Here is a 12,353-nt window from a genome sequence, read left to right on the forward strand (position 1 = left end):
ATATTTGCTCTGACAATAAGTCAATTTTGATACAATTCGGTTGGACTCAGTTCAAAGTTACAAATCATATCTAAAAAGTATCTTAAATTCCATGACAAAAATAAAATATATCTAAAACTATTTACACCATACTGCAATATTGATACAAAAAAGTATGTTTTTAAAAATGAATTTGGCAGATTTTTACAACTTAAAAAAAAAAAAGATTAAGAACAGTATTCTGCATGGTAAATGCATTTGATTCATAAATTCTGGAAACAATGCATTAACTTTTTATTGTCAGATCACTATGTTTTTTATATTTTATATTAATCACAAAGGTTTAGGGTGACAAAGCCATAGTAACTGCCAGGCAAAATAATATAAAATATTTGCACTGTCTGCAAACACACAAACATACATTCAGGAACTGGCTATTTCAGCCGGGGTTAACAGTGACCTACCCTGGCGCCCTGGGACCGGGGGCAGAAGTTCTGTTGAGCCCGCAAGCCTGTCACCCTCTCTGGGGAAGGATTCACATTCCTACCCCTCCCATCCACCGGACGAACCAAGCCCACTACACACAGCATCAGTTAAAAGAGTTTCAACACACAAACACTCACGTTGGCCCCGGCAAAACTACTTTGACCTGAACTCACCAAGTCCAACAGCAACAGAAGCTAATATCCACAAACTTCTAAACTACTCTCAAACAGTTTTCATTTCAGGAAAGAAGAACAGGAAACTTCGGCTGAAATCAAAACTTTCGAAGGAATAGGTCAGGATGGTCCGACAACCAACTAGTTTATTAGTGAGGTTAGCCTAGTTAACCAAGTTAATTCAGTCTTCTTTTACGATTCATTTAATTTATTTGTGTTTTAATAGTTTTCAGTTTTGGTGTTTTAAAGGGGATGCATTTATAGAGATAACTGTAGCAAACTCTCTCTAAAAAGTAGAGTGTCTCTGTCATTACAGCACAAACAAATTGATCGCCTTCAAATTAACAGTGTTTTGTTTATGATTTGAATATTGTTTTTGGTCTATATTTGTTTACTGGCCTATATAGACACATATGTATGTGTGTAAGCGGCGATCAAATGTGCGAACAGCATTTTTTCTGCCAGAGTCACGGCTTGGAAGAGCCCGTCTTTCATTTCATAATGCCAGAAAGATCCACGGTGGCCCTCAAAGCTGATCACATGACACCTACGCTTAACTGGAGGACAACGGACCAGGTCAATACCCGCTGCAGAGCGTCATTGTACAGTACATTTCTATGGAAGCAAACAAGGCAAAAAAAGAGATTCCCGAGAAAACACGTGGAATATGTCTGGTGCGCTGACGACAGACAGACAGCAAAGGGGAGAGACATATACACAGAAAGACAGAAAGGATGAAAGGGGTTGGCTGGTGCAAGAGTGCCATCTAAAGGAGGCAGAGGTATTGCAAGACATTAAGTTGAGTAAGACAGTGGTTCCCAATCACGTTCCCTGAGGCCCCCCAACCAGAAAATATATATATTTATTATATATATATATATATATATATATATATATATATATATATATATATATATATATATATATATATATATATATATATATATATATATATATAAAACACGAAAATAACATTTGCCTACTTCAAAGAAAATAATGATTTAAAAATAAAATAATTATTCCATAAAAAAGAATAAAGTAAATAACAGAAAATATAAATATTTTACAATATTCACTATAAATATTTTCTCTGGCAATATTTGATAATGAATCTTTACTAAATGCAATTCACTTAGATTTTAAAAATTGTTTGAGCATTTTTAAATACAAATATAATTAATAATAAAAAAAAATGTTTTTAGGCAAAATGAGCCGAAGAAGGTATTGAGAAAAGAACAGCTTCTAAATGCACAACAATGGGTTAAAAACAACAACAAAAAACGGTTTATTTATTAATTTACATTCATGCATTTATAAGACACTTTTTTTTTCAAAAAGCTTTAAGATTTATATTTGCAACACAATGTGTGTGTTTCTATTTATTTGTTTAAATCTGCATAGGTTTTATTAGACCAAGAGCACAGCAGCGTTCAACAACAAGGCTGATTTCTTTTTTTCATAATAATAATAATAATAATACTTCATGTTTACTATGAAATCAAACAGACATTTGCACTCGAAAACAAAAACTTTATGTGGTTCGAAAAATACAATTGTGACTTTGCTATCTGTTACCCAGCTATATGACTATACCTTGATCGCAATTTAATTCTAAACGGCTACATTTACTGTTAAATGCAAATAAATCACTGAAATGCAAATGTATAAGTTCCTGGACGTTTGTACATATACATGATCAACAAACATAAACACTGATCCGAAAAGTCCATTAAACCATTCTTTCTGTTCAGACGTGCTCAGGGTTTCACAAATAGCAATACAGATTTGTAATATTGGGTTTCTACTATTTATAATATTGGCCAATGTTTCAAACTGGTGCATCCCTATTCAAAACGGTGCACAAAAATATATATGTTCGCATTAAACACACCTGTAAAGAAAGTTCTGACTTGGAGCTATGATAAATCCTATCATGCCATGGCATGAAACTTTATAGAGATCAAAAAAGTTTAACTTTGTTCATACCTGTATCGGCAGACGTTACACTTGCACGAGCGCTTCACCTATGAAGAGGATCAAGTTTGGAACGAAGCATACAAAAGCCCCACAGATGGAGAATGAAACGAGAGCGACAGAAGGACAAAATGGGAACATATGACAAAAGAATCAAATGATTCTTTAGGAGACATAAAAATGGAATGGATTATGTGTTTTATGGAGATCTCACAGAGGAGGGCGCAAAAATGCCTTCAACTCACTTAATTATCAGAGAAACCTGTGAGAATGTACTGGGAATAATAGATAGGAGAGGAAATGCATTGCACACACACACACACACACAAGTTTTGTGTTAGCACACCTGGGCAGAGGAGGGTAGCACGCTCTCCAGGACTGATCCTGGGTCAGGTGACCTCTCCACCGAGCCCAATAGCCGGCTCCTGTCTGTCTACCGTTCACACACACTCAAGACAGGCTCGCTGTACCTGGCCCAGTGCAGCAGGGAGTCATCCCAGACCTGTCAATCAGAAAGTGGCAACGAGCAAACACGGACCTCTCGGTCTCGGTCTCTCTCTCTCTCTCTCTCTCTCTCACACACTCTCTCTCACACTCTCTCTCTCATCCACAAAGCTGACAAACTGGGGGGAGGTAAACGGTTGTGACAGGGGGCAGTAGGGTTGGGTTGAGCCATCTATCATAAAGCCACGACAGAGTAACATAAGACCAGAGGCTTCCCTCTACACACACACACTGAGCACAGTCGACAGCACCTAACAAACACATATAAAGGGAGAGTTTGCACAAAAAAAAAGAAAATCCTGTCATCATTTAGTTGTGCTCATGTTGATAAAACCCATATGAATGTCTGCTGTGAAGAATAAAAACCTTATGAAATTCGTACACTTATATTTATTAATTTTTCGAATTCTGAAGTATTTAATGATTAGAATAAATGAAATTATACTTTACAAAATTACAATAAAAGCACCAGTAGGTGGCAACAAGTCACTGAATTATTCATTTATTCCATTCAAAATAATAATAATTAATAAAAATAATATTATTACACAAACACAGAGGTATATATACAAAATGTATGCTATATTTGTGTAAACAGATCTCAGCGGTTACGATTTTGTAATCACACTGAGCCATAATCAAAATTACTGTTTTATTTTGATTAATCATGCAGCCCTAAACAGTTCAACTACATTTAATAAAAAAAAGTGGTCCAAAATACCCATGTGCTATTTTTTTTTTTTTTTTTCAGTCATGCAAAACATAATTTGTTTTTCAGAATGTGGCAAGTGTGGAATTTTAACTGAGATTTAAGAGAAAATAATTAGCCTAAATTCAGCTTTGATCTGTTCCTCACACAAGGCCGGACTTTTGAAAATGTAGAAATATTGATCCTTAGTCATATAGACTTCTTTTAATTATGTCCTTTTCAGTGCTTTCCAGCTCTGTTCACCATCCACTTCCACTTGTATGGAAAAGGGCAGCATGAACATTCTTCAAAACGTCTCGTTTTGTGTTCTATGAAAGAAAGACTCGAACAGCATGTGGGTGAGTAAATAGCAATAGAATATTCATTTTGGAGTGAACCATTAATTTAAGCAAGTTCCAAACACATGGAAATTCTCGAAGGGTTCTCCTCTGGTCTCACAAGTACGAGCTGTCTGTCAGATTTATTTGATAGCGTTTTAATTTGCTCTTTGATTTGATCTGGATGAGCAAAGTGGCCTGTTTAGGTACAGTATTTTAAAGGGGTCTACGGATGGAAAGTAAAAAAGACAAATGGATCCAACGTCGCCAAACCTCAGTAAGAGAGCAAGTAGGATAGATGAGAGACAAAGACCGAGAACGGAAGAGAGAGAGGAGAATAAATCTGCACTCCTCCATCGATCCCAAGCCTTTCTGCTCTCATCTTATCTTTGGGTCTGAGGAAGCCAGGCAAGTTTAAACGATTCTGACCTTGTCCGACATAAATAGTCAGAAAACTACAAAGAGCAGATAGCCCACTCTCTCCATGAGCGAAAGGGGGACGAGGAAGGGAAATACATTGAGATAAGAAGAGGGGAGAGAGATAATACAGGAGTTACTACATCAGCGAGAGTGTCACAGACAGACATAAACAGCACACCGAAGCCACTTTTCTACCGATAGGGTACCAGTGGCCAATCTGGAACCGTTCCGCATGTTTCAATGACAGAAAAGGCCGTTCTAGAAGTTAAAATTGTCTCTGCATTAGCCCATTAAACCTGCTGGTCCCAAAATTATTTTATGTAGAAAAATCATGCATGAATATTATATATATATATATATATATATATATATATATATATATATATATATATATATATATATATATATATATATAGACACACACACACACACACATTTTTTTGTATATTCGTTTTTAGATGCTAATTAAAAAATGTTTAAAATATATTAGGAAAAAAAATAAAACCTTTCTGGCTGATAATAAGTTGACAAGATATTAAAATCAAATATGTTCTCAAAGCATTTCAGGCCAGACATCAGCTCTGTAAAAACAGAGTACGGCTGACCTGAGAGAGCCAGACGGAGAGAATGTGAGACAGTAATGACTATTATACTTAAAAGACAAAATTCTTTTCATCAGGTCGGATTCTCCTGGCTACGGGAGCGTGCCCTTACCAATCAGAGCGGGGCCCTGGGCCCTATTCTCTCTAAAGAAGATGTGAATGTCGCGGCGGAAGAAAAGGAGAAAAGACGGAAGCCTTTAATATTCATCCTTTTCTCTTTTTAGAGTGTAACGGCTGCACCTGACATCTACGGAAACTGTGCAAATCTCTTCATGCATTGTCAGGCTCTCCTCTAATCATTTTACGCCCTTGTGAAGCTTTGAAAAGAGCCGATAACCAAGCGAGTCAAATACAGAGCTTGCTCAATTCGTAAGTTAACAGAGGCACAGCACACGCTAGCAGAGACTGAGGAAATAATCAGCACCCCTGGACCAGGAGAATGACAGTGTCTTCACTTCGAGAGAGCGATGTGATGTGATGCAACAAAACTAGCTATGCTGATGAGATGATTGTGTTAATGGCACAACGGGACTAAGGCTTGCAAAACTGCACCACACATTATAAATGTCAAAGTTATCTGGACTGCACATACATGCATGCATGCAATACAACAAAATGAACAGTGGCTGTTAGTATCAATAAAAAGCTGTCTAAAATCCATGCATGCAGTGCAACAGTACTACCAATGTATTAATGACTTGGTATAAACCAAGCAACTCCTATTACATGATGCATGCATGCATTCAATGTGACCAATCGCACTGCAAACATTAGCACCAAAGCTGCACAATTACAACGCAACAATCTAACAGCTCCCATTTCTTGCAAACCTGTCTATGATGCATGCATACAATCCAAAATAACTACCAACTCTCATAACAAGCAAAACTGCATGCATGCAATGCAACCGAATTAACAATGCTAATTAAAATGAATAAAACTGTTTATGGAAGGGATGCAATGCATGCAAATTTAGCAGCAACTATTAGAATCAACTAAGCTATATATGCTTGTATACATGCATCGTGACCAAAACTAGCAGCTCCCATTATAATTAATAAAACTATCTATGGTGCATTCATACAGTGAAAAAAAATCTGCAGCAACTATTAATATTTCAGTTAAGCATCAAGCATGTAATGCGACAAAACTAGAATCCCTTTATTTTTAACAAACATAACATACTGTAAGCATGAAGTGCAATAAAACAGGTCAAGTCTGATAAAATCAATAAAATGGTTTATATGTTGTATCAGCAGCAGCACCCATTATTATAAACTAAACTATCTATGCTGCATGCAATGCAAGTAAACTAGCAGCTCCCGTTATAATCAAAGATGCTGCCAAAACTGCAAGCAAAGCATGCAATGCAACAAAAACTAGGAGCTACAAAGCAAGCACGCAAAGTTGACAGGTTTGATTTTGTTTGTTTGAAGTGCAGATTGTCTTTTTTGTTTTTTAAATACAAATACAGCAGAGCATCACTTCTTTACTCTAACTTTCCACAAGCAAAAGCCATTCTAACACTGAAAAAACAGCAGCAGAACAGTCGTATGCATGATGCACAAACTATGTGTATTCTGTCAGAATGGACAGACAAATTATGCAGGAAACTTATCAAGTCGTTTTTGGTAAGGACAGCAGAAAGACCAACAGGAGTTACAGGATTATGTTCTTGTGCCACACATTTTGATCAAAACTGCAGTCCAATCACGTAGCTTCATTTTGCAGCTGTAAATTTCCAGAGCAGTCATCTTAATCTTGTTCTCTCTCTACATAGACGGAGAGACTTTATCAGCCTGTCTGATCGCTGGTAATTTCAGTGTACAGATGCAATCGCGCTCTCTCTACCTCCCATTACCTTCTTCCCTCAGGACGGGACAACAATATGCTCCCACACAATAGAGATAAACAAGAGAGACCCCACCACTGCAGCAATGACAACAACTCCACAGGATTTGTGTTACTGTCATAAAACAAAAAAAATTCACAAAATTATACTAATTACTGATCCCAAATTAGTATGTTCTAAAAGCACATTTGCATTGTGCGTTTGATCTCCGTATCTATAAATGTTCAATTGTTTTGTACTACAGACATAAATAACACCAGCTCAAATTTTGTGGCTTGTTAGAGAGAAATGTCTGTCTTACATATTTCCTCAGGAGAATAATAAAACACAAACAAAAGCCTGACCAGAGCCATCTATGGACAAGAATATCATTCAATGAGGTATTTTGACTCGGGTCAGTAAGCAACCACTCTTCAAAATCATTTTGAACGTATGTGTCTATACTGTTTGCAACCAACAGTGCACATTTGAGGCTAAGAATAATATTCAAAACTTTAAATCAAATTAAAATAGAGAATTATACATGGAGAAAATCAGAAAAGACACGTTCAGTCAACTTTGTGGTCACACAGCGCCAACCTGTGGCTTTATATGCTACTGCAGAAGAGAATCATTCTAACGGACTAGATTATTATCAAAACAAGAAAAAAAGAGCTTACTAATAAAGCTAAACAATGACAAAATTCAAAATGACAAAATCCAACTAAACTAAAAACTGAAAATATAATAGTGGCTAACTATAATAGCATATAAATAATTCTGAAATAACACTGGTTGATATGGATTTGCTATAGGGCGTACTGGCAAAAATCAGCCTCCCCAAATTCTCTGTTATATTCTGTTTTTTAGTGACTCGGGAAATTTCTTCAATGTAACTCTAAGGGATTTATTGTTTAGAATAACGCAAGATGAGTTACATGTCAACAATTAAACCTTATTACAAGGGGTTTGTTTAAATCACTAAGCTTAATCACGAACAATAGTAAAAAAAAAAAAATTCCTTAGGCAATATAAAATACAAACCACACCAAAATCCATTTGTGCTCGTAACACTCAAACACACAGTGGGGCTCCATAACTTTCTTGGTATGGAGAGAAACACATATAGTACAGAAGAATATACTGTATGTTTAAACTTTTGTCTGGTTTGCTTATAAGAGCACGTGTAGATGTGTGGCATGAAGGTGTGCGAGTGTGTCCAAGTTTAATACGGTCTCCAACTGATCTATGAGGAAGAAACGGAAAACAGGGAATAAAGAAACAAATGGAAATGGAGGAGAGGGAGAAAAAGAGACCCCGAGTCTTTTTTCTGGCAGAGGGGCATCCAGCTGAGCGCTGGCTCCAAGCCCAGTAGACCCACTGCCCTGGCTGGACTCTCTCTCTCACACACACACACACACACACACACACCTGGGATGTCTGCCATTCGAGCCGGACCTCCGCCAGCTTCTCACACACACATGGCTCAAAGCCTACTACAGCCTTCCTGTGTCCCACACACCAACACCCATGAACACACCTCACAGCCAGAGAGCTTCCTGTCCGACCCGAGACAACCCTGATCATGTCCGGCCCTCCACCACCCACTGGCACCACCTCCGCTGTGTGTGATGAGAAGACGAGTGTGTGTTTGTGTTTGAGAGACATGAGCCGGATAGGTCGAGAGTGAAGGACTGTAGCACTGGGATATGCAGCTTCCTATGTGCACCCCTTTATGGGACGGGACTCAGCCAATATGGGCACACACCAAAATGGGCATGAGTACATGACTCAATATTGGGCAGCACAACAGTATATATTGTGTGAAATTAGAAATGTGCAGAATGTTAAAAATTTTGCTTTATCAATAATAGTGTGTTAGACATATTCATGTCATAAATTTGTTATTAGTGATGCAGAACAAAGCTGAGATCAGCACATCCACAATTGTAATGTACAGTTTATAGTCATACACACACACACACACACACTATATATATATATATATATATATACACATATACACACATACATACACATATATACAACTTATGCCAGATGATTTATCATTAGTTTCTTGAAAACATTTTTCGATCAATAAATCATCAAACTGTCATGAACAGTAAGTTGCAGCTCAACACTGTTTAATCTTGTTGAACTAGAAGCTTGCATATATTCGGTTCCACCTCTATAGTGACGTTGGTACGTACCTTCCTGCAGTGAGATGAGCGGAGGGAAGTACTCTGGGATGTAGTCTCTCCTCTCGCCTCTCAGGGCATCACGGGCGTCTGTTTCGAAGCCAGAAGCAGGAAACTGCAGTACGCTGCTCTTGCTGATGGGAAACTGAGGGATAATTTGTGGGAAGCTGACAGGCTCCATGTTATTTACATAGTCCTCGAGTTCGGCTATAGTGACTCCCAAAAGTCCAAAAGCCTGATCCACGTCACTCAGTCCAGGGTCTGTCCGTCCATCTGAAAGAAAAGAGATGTGCAGCATACAAAATTAATTAATAGATTAATAAACATTAATCTAGTAATGTATATATTCCATATATATATATATGGAAATAAAATAAATTAACTGTAATAAAATGAAATATTAATTTAAAAAAATCAGCTGGTTTCTCATTTTCATTTTTTACTTGATGTACAAACATAACAGAAACTGACATACAAATGTATAAAAACATTATTGACATAATAAAAAAATATATAAAAAATGCAATGAAATACCTAAAACTCTAAATAAAAAATAAAAATAAAAAACGAATTCAAGGGATAAATGAAAACTATAATATTATTTGATAAAACTTTCAAAAGAAACAACTTTACAAAAGCTTTCTCTCTCTTTGACTCTCATTCTGACTACAAGAAGATTCAGATATAGTTGTTTTGTCTCTATAAACACACATACAAGAAAGTCTATGTGTTAATGTAGTGAATGTTACCTGGAATAAAATAAACGTAAAAGAAAATATCTAAAACTGAAACTGAAATGAAGAAAACACAATAATGTAGAAAAACGTTCAAAATTAAAAAGAAAAACGAATTCTCAACGAATTAATAAATACTATAATATCATCTGAATGCTTCAAACAACACTGTTTTGAACACACGAGCTGCGCACATGCACACAGATGACGCTGCCGCTTACATCATCACTATGGCAACAAGTGGGAATCCAAACTCTGCATCCTTACAAACTATCTCTGGTTTAAGATGCAGCAAACATTTCAGTCCCCGAGAAAGACACTATTTCACATTTCACTCAATTTTCAGCAACATATAGTCTCTTAAGCAACGACTGATTTCATTTAAGTAGACAGCTAACGAGTCTCTGTTCAGCTGTCAAAACATACAGACAGAGTTTTGATGGCTAGCCTCAAAACTAACATCTTACAAAAAAATAAAACAACAACAACAATGTATTAAGAAGCCAAAGAACCTGACCAAACGTGGTTCGTTAAGAAAGTTTTAACGCCTTAACAGTAACATCAACATTTTGGGCGCTAGTTAGCTTAGCATACTTACATCACTTGTAATGGGCGGGGCTTATCAACAACCACACTATCAACAGTGTACACTAACACACTCTAGAGCACACTACTCCAGCGCAGACTGTTATCAGGGTAAGAAAGAGAGTTAATCGACTCACAGAGCTCGGAGTATCGGTGGCAGCTCCGGGCCAGCTGCTGCAGGTATCTCTCCAGCACATCGGACAGCAGATCACAGGCGCTCAGCTGCACCGCGTCCCAGCCCACCGCCTGACACACCTGCGCCACGGACACACGCAGCAGCGAGCGCGCGTAACTCTCACACATCTCTCCGCTCTCACTGCGCCTGGAAAGGCTTTGTTTCGATGGCTCACATTAATAGGGACACTGGCTCTTCCACAGGAGCCGCCATCTTTACTCCCAGAGCGAAACATTGTGGAGCAATCGATCGCGCATGCGCACAAGTGCGGAGACGCTGGTCGATTATAGCCTGCTCGATTACATCACCTGCAGACGTGTGTAGTGTGAAGTGCACTTCGGCGATGTGTAGAATCATGATGATGATTTGTAAAGCCTTGAGTATTTACTTTTAACAAATCTTTGTGTTCATAAAATAATTGTGTTCTTCCATGTTCGAGTGGAATTTGTAATAAATAAAAAGTCAGTAATTAGATCAAAGTCAACCATTCTCGTTTAGGCGAATTCTTACCTTTAAATGTTTATGTTTGTATCTCAGTGTATTTATTGTTTTTGTACATGGCATTAATAATAAGGAAATTAATAATAAGTGGCATACTGTATGCTCAGGTGAAAATTTATCTTAGGGCTGTATTGCTGTTTATAACGTGCATTAAATAAATTCTATTAAATATTATTTTTTATGTTTCAGATTGTTATAATAGGGTCATATAAGGATTTGCCCAGAAAATAGACTATGCGATTCATTTGGTACAGAAAATCCTTGTAAATCGTGTGGATTTATGTCATCCATATATTTAAGACATATTTATTGTAAAGGTAATAATTGTACTGTATTTAATATATTTATGCCTACCATAATACTAACACTACAGGAGAATTAGAGTAACCAGTTAAAGTAAAAGTTTATATCAATTTATATGATTTACTCAGAAAAAAAATCTAGAAGTTGGATTTAATATTTTTACAAAGAAACACCACTGTGGAAACTGTTGTGAAAGAAACACTTTTACGCAAAAGTACATTTAAAGTTAAATACTTTTTTATGCTAAAAAGTTAGTCAGATCGTATGCTTATATTACTAATAAATTATAAAATGGAATGCTACAAATATAATAATTTTTTTTTCTCCACAAAAATGCTTGATTGTCGATACTGCACTGAATATTTGTTTATATTCTTACATAAAAAAAAAAAAAAAATGAACTCAAGAGGACTCAATAAAAATGTCTTTAGAAAAAAAATAAAAACGCTTGGGTATGGTGATGCACATCAGCTCTCAGATGATAACCATCAGAATCTGAGCTCCAGTGGCAGCTGATTAAATAATACATGAGTGACCCATATGGTCAAACTTTCTACTTGTTCATTACTTTAATAGACCAAACCCTCTTCTACAATCAGTGACCCCCAAATTCACCCTTTCATGGATCCAGACACCCAACACCGCAGCGCGATCATTTAATCTGATACTGTGGTGGCTGACCAGGCTTGAGTTTCAAATGGATAACAAGGAGGCTAAACTTGTTTTGATTGGCAATTATAAGAAGGAACAATAAGGATGCCGTTAAGTCAATTGGGTTTATCAGTAATCAGCTCAGAGTAACTTAATACTGTTTTAAGCCAAATACATAAACGCCAGAGATGGTTTATTGGAAGGATTGACC

The 12,353-nt window shown here is 36.8% G+C and overlaps 1 protein-coding gene across 1 annotated transcript in view; it reads right to left on the minus strand.

The window, feature by feature from the left end:
• Positions 1-10,954, minus strand: part of LOC113048233 (transcription initiation factor TFIID subunit 3-like) — a 46,447-nt gene extending 35,493 nt beyond the window's left edge. The window contains exons 1-2 of the mRNA XM_026209912.1: positions 10,650-10,954; positions 9,206-9,466 (exon numbers count right to left, since the gene is read on the minus strand). Of these exons, the coding sequence (XP_026065697.1) occupies positions 9,206-9,466; positions 10,650-10,815 (427 nt within the window). The 5' untranslated portion in view covers positions 10,816-10,954. The remainder of the gene's footprint in view (positions 1-9,205; positions 9,467-10,649) is intronic.
• Positions 10,955-12,353: the final 1,399 nt, after the last annotated feature.

Source organism: Carassius auratus, chromosome 29 (genome assembly GCF_003368295.1).
Source record: "Carassius auratus strain Wakin chromosome 29, ASM336829v1, whole genome shotgun sequence".
Classification (NCBI taxonomy): Eukaryota; Metazoa; Chordata; class Actinopteri; order Cypriniformes; family Cyprinidae; genus Carassius; species Carassius auratus.